The sequence below is a fragment of the Theropithecus gelada genome, chromosome 3, assembly GCF_003255815.1.
Source record: "Theropithecus gelada isolate Dixy chromosome 3, Tgel_1.0, whole genome shotgun sequence".
Classification (NCBI taxonomy): domain Eukaryota; kingdom Metazoa; phylum Chordata; class Mammalia; order Primates; family Cercopithecidae; genus Theropithecus; species Theropithecus gelada.
This window is the reverse complement of record NC_037670.1, coordinates 113,791,832-113,809,164: the sequence shown is the minus strand read 5'-3', so window position 1 is coordinate 113,809,164 and position 17,333 is coordinate 113,791,832. Positions and strand designations below refer to the sequence as shown.

The 17,333-nt window shown below is 38.6% G+C and overlaps 1 protein-coding gene across 2 annotated transcripts; it reads left to right on the top strand.

Moving 5' to 3' along the window:
• Nucleotides 1–5,884: 5,884 nt before the first annotated feature.
• Nucleotides 5,885–16,601, top strand: STEAP1 (STEAP family member 1). 2 transcript variants are annotated; one of them, XM_025379654.1, is made up of 6 exons: nucleotides 5,988–6,051; nucleotides 11,251–11,365; nucleotides 12,653–13,108; nucleotides 13,702–13,866; nucleotides 14,745–14,882; nucleotides 16,248–16,601. In XM_025379654.1, exons 2-6 carry the CDS (start codon nucleotides 11,282–11,284, stop codon nucleotides 16,503–16,505), a joined length of 1,101 nt encoding a protein of 366 aa, XP_025235439.1. In that variant the 5' UTR covers nucleotides 5,988–6,051; nucleotides 11,251–11,281; the 3' UTR covers nucleotides 16,506–16,601. The 2 variants fall into 2 exon arrangements, with proteins under 2 accessions (XP_025235440.1, XP_025235439.1); XM_025379655.1 differs by lacking the exon at nucleotides 14,745–14,882 and having other exon boundaries at nucleotides 5,885–6,051; nucleotides 12,596–13,108; nucleotides 16,248–16,599.
• Nucleotides 16,602–17,333: the final 732 nt, after the last annotated feature.

Below are 17,333 nucleotides of genomic sequence, written 5' to 3'. Positions count from 1 at the left end.
TTCAACTTCTGCCTGTTACCCAGTTCCAAAGTCGCTTCCACATTTTCAGGTATCTTTACAGCAACACCCCACTCTACCGGTACCAATTTACTGTATTAGTACATTTTCACACTGATAATAAAGACATACCCAAGACTAGGTAATTTATAAAGAAAAAGGGGTTTAATGGACTCAAAGTTCCATGTGGCTGAGGAGACCTCACAATCATGGCAGAAGGCAAAAAGCATGTCTACATGGCAGCAAAAAAAAGAGAAAGAGGACCAAACAACAGGGGTTTCCCCTTATAAAACCATCAGCTCTCATGACACTTATTCACCACCACAAGAACAGTATGGGGGAAATCATCCCCATGATTCAATTATTTCCCACTGGGCCCCTCCCACAACACATGAGAATTATGGGAGATACAATACAAGATGAGATTTGGGTGGGGACAGAGCTAAACCATATCAGATAGGAAGGAACTAAGGTTCCACAGATGGTGGAACCAAGCAGTGCTCCCACTGAACATTCCCCATGTCCAGGCATAAATGGAAGGCCAACAGGAAGGCCATGTGAGAAAACCTCTACACGAGAATGTTGGTGGTCAGGACACATAAGAGGTCTCCACTGTAAGACACACTGCTGACTAACAAGTTTACCCCCTGAATCCTCAGAAGGACTCCAGAATAAAGAAACCATTCAACCTAACAAAGAAAGAAATCAAAGCGCCCAATCTAGTACGAACATAGAGATCAGAATTGTAGGTTAAAATGTAGTAGAGGCTTCCAGTTGTTCATCAAAATTTGCTATCCCTGCTTCCATAGTGGTGGACCTTAAAAACTGGCCACCTGGTGAGAGACTACTTTCTGTGCCTATCTTGCCATATAAGTAAATTATCAATGGAAAATGAGAGGAAGCGATTGGACAGTTTCTATCTTAATTATTTTAATAAAATAACTTGTCTTGGTCTCATACTTATTCCTTTCTTGCAATCTAGATCACAGTTGTACCCATGCCACAATTTCAATCACAGTGCCAAGATCAGTGCACTTGGAGACAGCAGAGCAACAAGATGGAACAATCTGGGAATCCCTGAATGACCTCAAAGAGCAGACTAACTCTACTAAATTGGAATACTCACTGCAGTACTGTTACATGATGGTGAAACCATCTTCTTAGAATCACTCTACGTTATTTTGGTACTCTTTGTTGCAGTAGCTTAGCCCACACCCTAACTGATACGAAAGAAAAACTGAATGTATCATAAGATAATTCCTGTTAACTGTTACCTCCCTGAATCCTCCCAACTTTGTGTAGCCTGAGGAAATTTTGATTGATTATATGTGGTCGCAGAGGTAGTCCAGTACAGTGGAAAGAGCACTGGAGTCAAATAGACTTTGACTGAAGTCTCAGCTTGACCTCTAAATACTTTGATCAAGTTACTTAAATGTTCCAAGCTAACATTCACCTATAAACTGAGGATAATAACTCTACAGAAGGGATATTGGGAGAATTAAATGAGGTAATATAGAAAGCCACATAACAGTCTTAGGAAAGAGTAGTATTTTCATAAGTGACAGTATCCCTCCTTTCATCCTTTCTTCTGGAAGCTCAAATCTGGGAAAAAGTAAACATGTTGTGACTCCTAAGGCAGAACCCATTACTAAAAATGTTAGGTCGAGCCAGTCATGATGGCTCATGCCTGTAATCTCAACACTTTGGGAGTCTAAGGCAGGAGGATCATTTGAGGCCAAGAGTTCAAGACCAGCCTGGGCAATATAGCAAGACCCTGTCTCTACAAAACATTTAAAAAGTAGCCAAGAAAGGTGGTGTACACCTGTAGTCCTGGGTACTTGCAAGGCTAAGGCAGAACAACAGCTTGAGTCCAGGTATTTGAAGCTGCAATGAGCTATGATCCCACCACTGCACTCCAGCCTGGGCAACACAGTGAGACCCTGTCTCTAAAAATAAATAAATAAATAAATAAATAATTTTAGCTCCAACGCTACAAATCAGCATTCTTCACCTATCCATTGGACCACCTTCCCTGTGTAATATTCTCCAGCTCCCTATCTCCCACTACTCAAGATATTCAAGACCTGTAGTTCCTGTGACAGTGGCATCCCTGGACCCACATGTTCCTGTAACAGAAAGCAAGAAGGAGGAGGATGTGGACTACGGTAGATAAGAAAATGTTCCCTATAAAACATAAAACAAATGGATGTGTGCCCATAGCTTTGATCTAAGTGATGCCTAGACATTCATGGGTTCCATATCCATGTGCTTTATATGACTTCACTGGAGCCTAGGGCTAAAGTTACATTCCACAAGCATTTACTTTGAGTCTCTTCCATCAACCTCTAATTTACAAGAGATGCAAAGATAAAAATGGCAAAGTCTCTGCTCTTTTAGAGCTCACAATTTAATGAGGGAAATATAAACACATATAAAAATCTCTAATATGGATAGACTCTGAAAAGTGCTATAATATTAGATCAAACAAGGTAGTGTATGAGCTAAGCTACTATAACAAAGAGAACCAAGATAGAGAGGTTTAAAGATAGTTGATTTCACTATCATGGAATGTTTGATATGGACATGTGGGGCAGGGAGAAGTTGCCTAGAATAAGTAATATTATAAAGGTGGTAAAATTTGTCCTTGTGGTCCTAACCCTTCTTTTTTCTCTAAGGTATAACCCCTTCATAACCTTGTAGTATAAGTGTTCAATATCCTGATATTTCTTTCTCCATGCCAGAACGTACTTTCAGAAAAAGCTGAAACATTCTTTACAGTAGGATGTAAATAACTGATAAGGCTTAATATGGTACCATTGCCAGGAACTTTAGTCTTTTCATAGATCACTACATATTTAAAGCCAATAGAATATATCACAGCATTTTGAACATCATTGAGCAGTACTCAGGCAGAGATCTGTGAGCTTTGAAATGAAGCGCCTACTCTTACAACCTACCTAAAAATATGTTTACTGTTGCCTGTCTTGGTGAAAGAGCAACAAGGGACTTGGAGTTTGGGAGAAAGAATTCAGAAGAATAGTTAAAACCTCCAGTCCCAAGAGCAGACCTTCCCTCTACCCCCAACCACTTTTAAATGCAGACACTAGGGACAAACTGACCACATACTTTGAAGATTACAGTAGATCTTGAACTAGTAAAGAGAATGTATCACAGGAGGTTAACAGAATCAGAAATTTTGGTCAGTGAAGCTTTATCATGTCTGTCTTAAAACAATTATTTTGACAAAATCTTTCTCCTTGAACTCTAGGTAATTTTTGCTGTCGTTTCAAATAAAAGTCTGACCATTCTTCTTTCATAAGAGGCAGACTTGGAAATAGCGTTGGTCATTATTTGAATCGCTGTCCCCTCAGGAGTTAGTTTGATTTCCAAAGGAAAAAGCTTAACATAATTCTTGTCATTCACTTAAAATTTACTGTCTATTTCTCATTGTGATTCTCTTTAGTAGTATGATTTATTTTATTTTATCTCTCACACCATAGTATTTCATTTACTTTTAAAATGGTCGTCTCATCAGGTTCTAAGATTAGGTTGCTTATTTGTCAGACAAAAATACTCATAGATTCTAAATTATATTTTCTCCACAGCATGTTACTATGAAGTCACCAATTTAGTATTTGACCTCAAATAACACCGAGGTCCACTTTGTTAATACGCACTCTCACTATAGTTTAAGTTTATTACAGAATATTCTGAAAGATCCAAATTTATTTGTAACTCATGGTTGAATCCCATTTGAAATCCTCTAGTTGTTTAGAGTCACAGCAAAACTAGCAACTTGCCTTTCAACATTTGTAATAGCATAATGTGGCTTTCCACAAGCCACACTTGTTTTTAGAAGTATGTGCTAAACAGGCTGACTCAGCATTCTGAGATGCTCTGGCATTGTATTACCCGCCCCCCAACAAACATTTTTTTTCTTTATCTCATACCTCAAATTACAGGTTATTTGTATGCAAAAACTGCAGATAGTTCATCTATGATACTAACTCCTGGCAACTCAATAAAAGCTTTTTAGTAACATTTTTTTCTTAATCGAATATTGTGTTGCTTTTATAACATCTACAAACTAATTGGTAAATTATCTTACACTTTTAATCATTTTACTTTGGAACATACTCTATTTATTCTCCACACTAAAATATTGGACAAAAAAAAACTTTTATAAGAAGTGCAGAAATAAAATTGCTAAAGTCTAATTATAAAACAAAAATATTTGGGGTTTGATCTTAAATGTTTTAATTAGAAAAGGAAAAGCAGTTTTAAGTGCAGCTTGCTTTATGACCATATTAATATCAACATATATTATTATGTTAACACAATAACTCTTTGCCCTTTTCATACGGAAAATAGATTGTGAAAAAGAGAATGACCTTTGTTCTACCAAATGTTAAACAATGAAAGCATATCATTTTGTCTGACCATTTAAGACCCACGATCACTTTTAAAACTCAACAATGCTTAGACACAGTTAAAAAGTCTTAATTCTTTGTAGTCTGTGCTACATATACAAAGATTATCACAGATTTTTTTTCTAAAACTTAAATTATTTTCTAGTTTCACTAGAAACAACAGGTGTAAGATTCTATTTCCACCACAAGGCGTCAGTCCACGGTAATTTAATCTTCAAAGGGTTTTAAAATAATCCATGGAAAGTCAGTGACTACAGAAAATACTTACATCAAAACATGAACAGTCTTCGGTGCCCTAGCAGTTGAATAAAAAACAATCATGGAAAATGTGGTTGAGCGTTTATTTTCCTTTGCGTTTTCTACTCAGCTTAGTCCTGAGAATGTTGTATACCAAATCCCCGGAATTTTGCAATTCATGTCTCAGACACTACCCTGAGGCTGGTTCCAACGGAGAGAAGTAAATCCCCTGCTCAAGTTGTCTTTTTCCAAAACTTTGGAATATTAACAGTTAACTTTACTTTAGGTTTGGAATACTTCGTTGAGCTAGGATATGGAAAGCCGCACTTAAAAGTTGAGGCAAGGAAGGGAGGGACAGAGTAAACATGGGGTTTAAGGTTTTTTTCCGGCTGGGGAGCAGGGTTTGTGCTATTAAAGGTACACAATTTGAACAATTTAGGGAGCAAGGCACTCTCAGAAAATCAGCTTCGGATTCTTCAAACTGTCAGTCACAGCCATTTCAGGACGAGCTGTTAGGTTTTAAATAAGCAGGCTGGGCTTGGTGGCTCACGCCTGTAATCCCAGCACTTTGGGAGGCCGAGGCGGGTGGATCACGAGGTCAGGAGTTCAGGACCAGCCAGGCCAAGATGGTGAAACCCCGTCTCTACTAAAAATACAAAAATTAGACGGGCGCGGCAGCAGGCGCCTGTAATCCCAGCTACTCGGGAGGCTGAGGCAGGAGAATCGCTTGAACCCGGGTCCGGAGGTTGCAGTGAGCCGAGATCGCGCCACTGCACTACAGTCTAGGCGATAGACTGAGACTCCGTCTCAAAAAATAAAATAAAATAAAAATAAATAAGCTAACGTGTGGGAAGGGTTTGTAAGCTCTAAACGGTCTATCTCAAAGTGTGATCTGGGAATGCTTCCATATCTCACGTGAACTTGTTGGAAATGAGAATCTCAGGCCCCATCCCAGACATACTGAACCGGAAACTGTGGGTGGACAGCCCAACATTCTGTGTTTTAATAAGCCCCCGGGTAAATTCTTATACACGCTAAAGTTTGAGAACCACTGCTCTAGAGAAATGCACAACGTTCCTTAGTGGAGATTAAACAAAAGGCGAAGGGTTGGAGGGCGCGGAACGGACCTCAAGGGCAGGGCACAGGGCGTTTGAGAGGAAACGGAGAGGTCGGAGTGCGACTTGGGGAGTCTTAGCCTCCAGGACGGTCCCGAACCCTGAGGACGCCGGGCGCCAGCAGGTGGCGCTGGACGCTCAACTGACAAGGAGGCGGGGCCTGCAGCAGGCGTGGAGGCTCCGCGCTCTGGAGGCTCAGGCTCCGCGTGGGGCCGGCACCTCCGGGCAGCAGCGGCAGCCGAGACTCACGGTCAAGCTACGGCGAGGAGTGGGTGAGTCCCTTGAATCGTTCTCACCGGCCGCTTGCTCCTCGAGTCCGCCCGCGTGTCCCTGCAAGGCTGGGCGCCGGCTTCCAGTCTTGGGAGGGGTGTAGTGGGTCGCACGCCTTCTCGGGACCCGGACGGCGGCCCTCCTGGGTGAGCGTTGCTAAATTCTCCCCTTGTGCGCGGCTCTGGGACGCGCTGCCTTCCAGCCCAGCTGGGTTGTGGCCGGGCCGGGGGTTGCGGGGAGCCAGGGACTCACAGGAAGCCTTTTCGCTAGGGGCTAAGGTTGTGATAGATTATTAAGTTTGTGCTCAGGTTGGATTTTGATGGCAAGTTTTTTAACGTGGCAAAGTCGCCAGAGTTTGCTGGGCCTTGGCGAATGATTGGTGCACAGTACTTAAAATCGTGCTACTTCTTGTCTTCGGGTTTCCTGGTAACAGAGTTTTCATTTTTAGTCCTTAGAACACTGGCCCTACTCTTTTAGGATCTGGGTGGGGTTCAGGTTCCCTCCAAAATAGTCAGTCAAGGCTTTAAGTATGTAATTCTGGTCAAATCCACTGGAAGGAGTTTGTAGACAAATTTTTGTACACTTCCAAATTTCTTAACTTTGTTACTTTTGTAAAATACATTTCCCTCCACATCCTGACATGTAATAAAAGGTTATTCATTTAACATGAATGTTAAGCATAGAGAGAAAGCAATGCTTAAAAAGAAAAACAGCGCAGGGGGGGAAAAAAAAAAAAACTCCACTTAGTTAAATGTAAAACAAGTGTGCACTTGAAAGTATAAAATGTTGGAAATGCAATGCAACCCACAGTGTATTCTAGTCATTGGGCTTCTTCATATTCTCAACTGTGGGACATAAACATGAGTCAGTTGGTCTGTGCCAACATTTAGGAACACCAGGGCAGCCATCCTGGTACAGCAAAACAGCAGTCGCTTTAGAAATATGCTTCACTTTTTTAAAAGGGGGTGGAAGAGAACTTTGGGTCGAATTCTGGAGTTCCTAACATTTTAACACTAGGTTTTCCGTTATTTTTCTTTTTATGAAAAGATTTTACTGTAGAACTTAAATTACATTTTGGTTAATGTCTGATGGAAACTAACAAATTTATTTGACTCATAGTTTATTTTCCTGGTTTATGGGCATAGAACTGACTGTGGACCACCCAGTCAACAAGCTCCCTCACTGTCATGGGCTTTTCCTTGGCTTTGCTCTTGAGTGTGGTCTGCTTACCATGCAGACAAATGACTGGGTAACTCTCCAGGGCCACTCTGGTTTTCCACCCAGACTCCGTTTGCAGTGGCCAGCAGTCAGCAAACACTGCCAACCTGCTAGCTACCCCAGGACTGGGTCTAGAAGACAGCCCTCAGCCTTTTCCTCTGCTTCCCTTCCCATGCCACTATCTGCCTATAAAACTTTATCCTCCTCTAGGATACATCGCTCTACCATGCAGTTACTTGTTGAAATGCCTACCTTCTCTTCTAGACCTCAAGGTTTTTCGGAACAGAGGCTTTATCTCATTTAACTTTGTATTTCTCCTGCCTTACATTGTTGTTCACAATATAGTTAATGAATTCATATTGAATAAATGTAGATGAATTTGTTACCATCCTGCAACTCTCAAAGTTAAAACATCTTCTAAACATAGTGAATTATTTCTTACATTTGATTATAGTAGGTGACACTTCCATTCCTAGCACCTCCCTCCCTGACCCCACAAACTATTATGTTGGTGATACGGTTTGGAGCTGTGTCGCCCTCTCAGATCTCATGTTGAAATATAACCCCCAGTGCTGGAGCTGGGGTCTGGTGGGAGGTGATTGGACCATGGGAGCAGTTTCTCATGGTTTAACACCATCCCGCCCTTGGTGGTGGTGTCACGTTAGTGCAGGGGTGCCCAACCCCCTGGCCGTAGACTGGTATCAGTGGCCTGTTAGGAACTGGGCTGCACAGCAGGAGGTGAGCAGCAGGCCAGCGAGCATTACTGCCTGAGCTCCACCTCCTGTCAGATGAACGGTGGCATTAGATTCTCATTAAGTGCACGAACCCTATTGCAAACTGCACATGCAAGGGATCTAGGTTGTGCGCTCCTTACGAGAATCTAACTCTATTGCCTGATGATCTGAGGTAGAACAGTTTCACCTCGAAACCCTATCCCCCTTCCCCCACTTGGAAGAATTATCTTCCACGAAACCAGTCTCCGGTGCCAAAAGGGTTGGGGACCACTGCGATAATGTAAGACGCCTGCTCCCACTTCACCTTCCGCCATGACTATAATACCTCTGAGGCCTCCCCTGAAGCAGATGTTGCCATGCTTCCTGTACGGCCTATGGAACCATGAGCCAATTAAATCTCCTTTCTTTATAATCATTACCCAGTCTCGGGTATTTCTTTCTCGCAGTGCGAGAACAGCCAGATACACTTGGTTAAGTCACCAAATCACTTGGAATAATGCTTCTTAAGGAGATAAGAGTGTCATTTCCTCCAGAGCAGGCATGAGTGTCATTTCTGTTTTTCCTCTTTAATGTTGATCACAGAGTTGGGTTCATAAATACTTGATGACTGGCATATGCTTTACTCAGAATTCTTTTGCATGCCAGTGGTGAACACCCAAATCACACTAACTTAAACAACAAAAAAAAGGGAATGTGTTGACTGTCTAACTGAAAAATTCAGGATCTAGTCTCAGGGACTGTAAATACTGAAATATGCCAGCAGGACTCTTCTATGTCTTCCTCCACTTGTTCTGCTTCCGTGTTGGCTTTCTTCTTTTCTAATGAAAACATCTTCCTTCTTAGAGCATGGAGAAAAAAGCATGGCAGGCTCATACTGTCCTATCTTAACAAAATGTTAAAAACATCTCATCTCTCTCTTCCACTTCCATAGATAAATATCACAGAATGACCATGGTTTAAGTAGGATTCTGTGCCATCCCTAAGCCAATCAGTGGGAGAATAGGAAACTGATTGCCCAGGCCTGACTCATATACCCACTTCTGTGACCAGGGGATGGGCGTTACTATTTTGTGCAACCTCCTAAAATCATATTGGAGGGAGGGACGGGCATTTCTCCAAATGGAGGAAATGTTTTAAATCAGAAAAGAATGTGGGCAAACTAAAACAACAAATATCTTCATCACGAATGTTCTGTAATTTGGAAATAGATAATATCTGGAAAATATTCCACGAGTACCTCAACAAAGAAAATGCTGGCATATGTAAAAGCAACTCTTTATTCTTTGTTATGGTTAAACCTTTAAAACTTGGAGAATGTTTTGAGAACAGTCATGTCTCTTTATGACAGGATACATTCTGAGAAATTCATTGTAAGGCAGGATTTCATTGTTGAGGAAACATCATAGAGTGTACTTGATACCGCCTCCTGCCTACTTAGGCTAGATGGTATAGTCTATTGTTTCTAGGCTACTAATCTGTATAGGGTGTTACTGTACAGTAAGTATTTACTGTAATGGTAAGTATTTGTGTATCTGAACATAGAAAAGGTATAGTAAACATACATATATAGTATAAAAGATAAAAAATTGTTTATTTTGTACAGGACATTTACTGTTAATGGAACTTGCAGAACTGGAAGTTGCTCTGGGAGAGTCAGTGAGTGAGTAGTGAGTGAATGTGAAGACCTGGGACATTACTGTACACTACTATAGACTTTATAAATGCTGTACACTTAGGCTACCCTACATTTATGGAAAAATTATTTTCTTTAATAATAAATTAGCTTACTGTAACTTTTTTACTTTATTAACTTTTTTTTTACTCTTTTGTAATAACACTTAGCTTAAAACATAGTCACATTGTACAGCCATACAAAATATTTTCTTTGTTTATGTACTTATTCTTTAAGCTTCTTTTCTATTTCTAATTTTTTTTTTCTTTTTAGACTTTTTGTTGAAACTAAGATACAAACACACACATTAGCCTAGGCCTACCCAGGGTCAGGATCATCAGTATCACTGTCTTCCACCTCTACATTTTGTCCCACTGGAAGGTCTTCAGGGGGAGTAACAGGCAGTGAGCTGCCATCTTCTATGGTAACAATGCCTTCTTCTGGAAGACCTGAAGGAACTGCCTAGGGCTGTTTACAGTTAGCTCTTTTTTTGTAAGTAGAAGGAGTATACTTCACAATAATGATAAAAAGTATAGTATTGTAAATAGTAGGCAATAGGAATTTTTTTGCTCCATTATAATCTTATGGGACCACTGTTACATATACAGTCATTGACCAAAATGTTATGTGACACATCACTGTATTTTAAACTATTCCTGGAAACAGCTTTCCACTTAAAACAGTACTACACGTGTTCTAAAATTCAGAAACATTTGGAATGTTTTCTGCCAATCAAATTGTTGTATATCTAATCTGTTTTTCTCATTGAATTTCATAAAGTGTAAATTGAAGATGTATTCCTCTGGAAACAAATTCGGAACTAATAAAAACAATGAATAATACTGTGACATATGTTTACTTTCCCTAAAAAATGTTACACCAATCCTGGATGAGGATCTGTGAGTTTGCTAAGGAAAAGATTCTTTTATCAAGTGAGAAATTTGAAAAGTTGTTTTCCACAGGGTTGACCAGAAGACTGGGCACATCATTAATGCAGCACAACTCACCACTTCCACTGGAAACATACTAGCAATTCACATCTTCACATCTTCACATCTTCCAAACAAAGACCAACCTCTTACTCCAAAAGAAAAGTGGTACTCTGAAAATACTGTTTCAGACTCCAGTGTCAACCCCAAAATTCTGTTAAACATAAATCTTACATCAGCTACCTCCAGCCTCCATTGATGACATTATTACTCTCAATATAATGCATTCCTAATTATATTTGCCATTGAAAGGTGTTGGCTTTCCTCCAGATGGAAACCTGAAGTTAAATCTTCCTAAAGTAAAGGGCAACATCTGATCCTTTGTAATCCATACAGGCACCTGGGTTATTCATGGAACAAATAAGTGGATAAAAAAGAGCAGTTACCATTCATAAGAGGGCATTGGTTTGAAACTCTTACAGATTATAATATGAAGTTAAATGTATAAATCAGTCACTATTTGAATTTTTATTGTACTTTATCTGCCACTCTAGTCTTTAAGCAAGTAAATTTTTTATATTGTTCCATCAAACATTCACATTTTCATAAGTAGAATAGACATGAAAGTAATTATTTTTATTTTTACAGGTGACTGAAGCCACACTATTTTATAGAATTAATGGAAAGCAGAAAAGACATCACAAACGAAGAAGAACTTTGGAAAATGAAGCCTAGGAGAAATTTAGAAGAAGATGATTATTTGGTAAAATATTAATAATAACAATAATAAATAATAATTTACATCTTTAAACATAATTGAGATGCCATTCTGTATCTCCTAGTGTTATGAAAGTGATTTTTCACCCTAGTCTGCTGATATCTGGACTTGTATTATTGTCACTGATACTGTGCAGGACAGAGTAGCATGTGTGAGAGAAATAGTACCTTCACTGATTTTCAGGGACTTAGCTGAATAACCTTGAATAAGTTACTGAAAATCTGGGGTCTTGGTTTGTCTATACCATGCAAGCCTTGGACCAGATCATCCCCAAGTCCCTTCCAATTCTTTCTAACAGTCTATAGTTCTAAGTTTTAAAAAAGTCATCAATGCCCATTTAATGTAAGCAAGCATTTTTGTCATAGATACAATGGCAGCTTGCCAAGAGATCATCTAGTAAATTGACAAATCACTGTATAACCAAATAAATCTACTTTTGGATAAGAATCACTTTTTTCGGCCGGGCGCGGTGGCTCAAGCCTGTAATCCCAGCACTTTGGGAGGCCGAGACGGGCGGATCACGAGGTCAGGAGATCGAGACCATCCTGGCTAACACGGTGAAACCCCGTCTCTACTAAAAAATACAAAAAACTAGCCGGGCGAGGTGGCGGGCGCCTGTAGTCCCAGCTACTCGGGAGGCTGAGGCAGGAGAATGGCGTGAACCCGGGAGGCGGAGCTTGCAGTGAGCTGAGATCCGGCCACTGCACTCCAGCCTGGGTGACAGAGCGAGACTCCGTCTCAAAAAAAAAAAAAAAAGAATCACTTTTTTCACTTTTGGTTAAACACAGGATTAAGTGTTTTTTACTACATTTTTTGACTGAAAAAGTGGCAGAAAATTTTGGTTCCAAACTCTTCCAAATTATCTCAGTGGAAGTCTTAGTGGAAATTATTTATTTAATCTTAATAATTTTAATAGGGAAAAGTAATAAATTATAAGCATATACTTTATAAAAGTAACAGTGTGCATAAAATGAAATAATTTCATTTTTCAAGTTAACTGTCTTACCTGTCTGAAGCATGTATTTCTTTTGTGCAAAAGACAAAAGTCTTTCAGTGCTCCATAGACTATGCTATCTTCAACTAACCAGTGTTCAAAAGCAAGATTCTGAATGCCCTTATTCAATGAGAAGCACAATGATTGAGCAATAAGTAATTAGTTCAAGGGATCCCATTGTTTTGTTCAATTTTAAGATGTTTATTTTCTTTCCTTTCTAGCATAAGGACACAGGAGAGACCAGCATGCTAAAAAGACCTGTGCTTTTGCATTTGCACCAAACAGCCCATGCTGATGAATTTGACTGCCCTTCAGAACTTCAGCACACACAGGAACTCTTTCCACAATGGCACTTGCCAATTAAAATAGCTGCTATTATAGCATCTCTGACTTTTCTTTACACTCTTCTGAGGGAAGTAATTCACCCTTTAGCAACTTCCCATCAACAATATTTTTATAAAATTCCAATCCTGGTCATCAACAAAGTCTTGCCAATGGTTTCCATCACTCTCTTGGCATTGGTTTACCTGCCAGGTGTGATAGCAGCAATTGTCCAACTTTATAATGGAACCAAGTATAAGAAGTTTCCACATTGGTTGGATAAGTGGATGTTAACAAGAAAGCAGTTTGGGCTTCTCAGTTTCTTTTTTGCTGTACTGCATGCAATTTATAGTCTGTCTTACCCAATGAGGCGATCCTACAGATACAAGTTGCTAAACTGGGCATATCAACAGGTAAGATGACAATGCTGACACTGTTACTAATAAAAAGTCTAAGTCACCTAACAAATTAATCATTTCTCATTGTAATATCAATACCCCAACCCTGTTGAAACTCTGTGTTGAAAAGTCATCTATTTTAAAATTCTTATTATTTCACTAGGGCTTGGTTGTCAGACTGTTTTATATTGAGAAATGTTTTTTAAACTGAAAATAAGGTACAACTTTAGCAACATAAGAAACATTTTGTTCATGGACAAGGCCACATTTCAAACTTCTACCACCCTCACAAGATTACTTTTTAATACTATTGTTCTTCTCCTTGTTTACCACATATGCATGCACATTGCAGTTCTATTCAAGTAAACCGTCAAATAATTATTAGAAAATTAACAGATTATGGAAATATTGCATTCAAGAAAAAAAGTGATAGCTCCTATGTCATTTGTCTTAGAGGAGTGCAAAAAAAAAGAAAGAAAAAGTCATAAATTTGTAGAGACCTGTTATCAGGGCTTCATAGTAGACACAGGGAAGAGTATAGAAGGAGATTCATATTCAGGAAATAACTGTTGTTTGCATTTCTTTTTTCTTTATTTACCTTCTGGTAGGTCCAACAAAATAAAGAAGATGCCTGGATTGAGCATGATGTTTGGAGAATGGAGATTTATGTGTCTCTGGGGATTGTGGGACTGGCAATACTGGCTCTGTTGGCTGTGACATCAATTCCATCTGTGAGTGACTCTTTGACATGGAGAGAATTTCACTATATTCAGGTAAATAATATATAAAATAACCCTAAGAGGTGAATCTTCTTTTTGTGCTTATGATATTGAATATGTTGACTTTATCCCATAAAAAATAACAAATGTTTTTCAATAGCAAAGATCTTGTACTTGTTCCAATTAGTAATGTGCTCTCCTGTTGTTTTCCCTATTGCTTCAATTAGGACAAATGTTTCCTAGACATAAGTAAAAGGCATTAAAATATTCTTTTTTTTTTTTTTTTTCTTTTTTTTTTTTTTTGAGATGAAGTCTTGCTCTGTTGCCCATGCTGGAATACAGTGGCACGATCTCGGCTCACTGTAACCTGCACCTCCTGGGTTCAGATGATTCTCCTGCCTCAGCCTCCTGAGTAGCTGGGATTACAGGCGCCCATCACTATGCCCAGCTAATTTTTGTATTTTTAGTAGAGACAGGGTTTCCCCATGTTGGCCAGGCTGGTCTCGATCTCCTGACTTCAAATGATCCTCCCACCTCGGCCTCCCAAAGTGCTGGGATGACAGTCGTAAGCCACCACCCTCAGCCTGCTCATTCTAATATTTGAAACTTGTTAGACAATTTGCTACCCATCTAATGTGACATTTTAGGAATCCAATATGCATGGTTTATTAGTTTTTTAAAAATAAAAATATTCTTTTACTTGTCACCTGAATTTAGTAATGCCTTTTATGTTACACAACTTAGCACTTTCCAGAAACAAAAACTCTCCTTGAAATAATAGAGTTTTATCTACCAAAGACATTCTAGTATCTCATTTCAATGGCTGCTTTTTCCAGCTTACATTTTATATAGCTTACTCACTTGAAGTTTATAAATATTCTTGGAATTTTAAAACTATCTCAGATTTACTGAAGTTTATATTCTGGTGGTAGATTATCCATAAAAACAGTGATGCACCAGAATTCACTCGGGGATCCTTGTGTGACAAGGTTCAAAGGACTAAATTTAATTCAGTCATAAACACTGCCAGTTACCTTTTATGGGTAGACATCTTTGGAAATTTCCACAAGGTCAGACATTCCCAACTATCCCTTCTACATGTCCACACGTATACTCCAACACTTTATTAGGCATCTGATTAGGCTGGAAAGTATGCCTCCATCTGAATGATTCCAGTGTGGCTTACAGTTGATACCACATTCTCACAGAGTTTCCTAATTTTATAGGTTCAGCCTGATAGCCATTGGATTTCTCTGGTCCTCATTAAATAGCTTTCTTCATACATTGCTCTGCCTGTTACACATATGATGAACACTGCTTTTTAGACTTACTTAGAAATGTAAGACTGCATCTTGACAACTGAGCCTATTCTACTATATGCACAATACCTAGCCCATAATAAGTATACAATACACATTTGGTAAAATTAATTTTCAACCAATGACATGTGTTTTTCAACTAGTTACCTAGAAATGTTTCACTTAAAATCTGAAAACTGGTTACACTACAAGTTACCTTGGAGATTCATATCTGAAAACATAAACTTAGCTATTTGATGGTATTCATTGGGACTTAAGAATGCGCCTGAATAATTGTGAGTTAGATTTGTTCTGGCAGGCTAATGACATTTCCAGTAAAGTGAATAGAGGTCAGAAGTCATATAAAAGAGCTGTTGTCAGAACACTGTTAAGATTACATAGGTGAACAACTATTTGTAAGCAACTTTATCTCCGTAGTGACAAAGCAACCCAATGCAAGCTGAAATGTTTCATCACATCTCTGGATCTCTCTATTTTGTGCAGACATTGAAAAAATGTTCATATATTTCCATGTTATCAGAATATTTGATTTCTTAAAAACATAGGCCAAGTTCATTCACTTCATTATTCATTTATCAAAATCAGAGTGAATCACATTAGTCGCCTTCACAATTGATAAAGATCACTGAAGTCAAATTGATTTTTGCTATAATCTTCAGTCAGTCTACCTATATTTAATTGAGCATCAAAATGTGCAAATCATTGTGTTGATTCTGCAGGGATCCTGTTGTAAGTAAGACTCAGTCCCTGATTTTAGGTGTCTTGTGATAGCAGAATTAAGACAAATACACAAGAGACAAAGCACAGAAAGTAAATATCATAAGGGGATGTACAAAATGGTGGAGAAAGAGTAGACAGAGTTTTTGATCACCTGCCTTCAAAGAAAGGCTGTGAATTTTGTTCACTTAAATAGCCTGGAGACAAGAAATTACCCAAAAGTAAGGTGAGGAGGACAGGCAAAAAGAGTATAAAGATGTGAATGGACATTGTTGAGAAATGTAATAGGAAAACAATCATAAATAAAGGATTTCCAAGCAACAGAGTATATCCAGATGAGGTAGGATGGGATAAACTCTTATTGAACCAATCTTCACCAATTTTGTTTTTCTCTTGCAGAGCAAGCTAGGAATTGTTTCCCTTCTACTGGCCACAATACACGCATTGATTTTTGCCTGGAATAAGTGGATAGATATAAAACAATTTGTATGGTATACACCTCCAACTTTTATGATAGCTGTTTTCCTTCCAGTTGTTGTCCTGATACTTAAAAGCATACTATTCCTGCCATGCTTGAGGAAGAAGATACTGAAGATTAGACATGGTTGGGAAGACGTCACCAAAATTAACAAAATGGAGATATCTTCCCAGTTGTAGAATTACTGTTTACACACATTTTTATTCAGTATTGATATATTTTATCACCAACATTTCAAGTTTGTAATTTGTTAATAAAATGATTATTCAAGGATCTTGATGTTTCTCTTTGTATATGTGTGATGAGTTTGAAATATGTATATTTCCTTGCAGATTTGATTCAAAGCAAAAAAAAATCTTTTAATATGAATCTCTTCCACTTTCTCTATGATAAGAGTAAGCATGACAAAAAAATCATATCTGATTTGTCAGATTATGTAGCATTATAAATAATCAAGGGCTTTGAAATACCACTTGTTGCTACCCATTATACAGGTATCATTAGCTATGAAAAGTTTATTTTATCTGAATCTACAACAAAAGCATAATAAGCATTTATTTACTATTGTTAAAGAACTTTCCTTTGTCTGTACCCAGGTTTTACTAATGGAACACCTATCTCCAAAAACACTCAGACTATATCTATGCAAGTAAAGCAGCAGAGTAACATCAGATACACAGCCAGGCAAAATGAAACTCAGGCTATCCAGGAGAAAAAGTAAATTCAATAATTTCCACCTGAGTCACGTACAATTCAGTTTAACTTACTTTAATGCATTGGTAAAAGCATAACATAAAACATTTCCTGAAAGAACAAACTATACATTAACTGTCAGGACTTGCTAACACAACTGTTAGCTTCAGAGGTTTTTCATAATTAGCAAAAGTAATCACAAGCTTTATCTTTCATAGTGGTGAGCCATTTATTATTAAAGACAATACAGCTAATGGTGCAAATTAGGAAAAACAATTAGGTGATTCAGTAAGTGGAGTCCAGTGTTTTGTTTT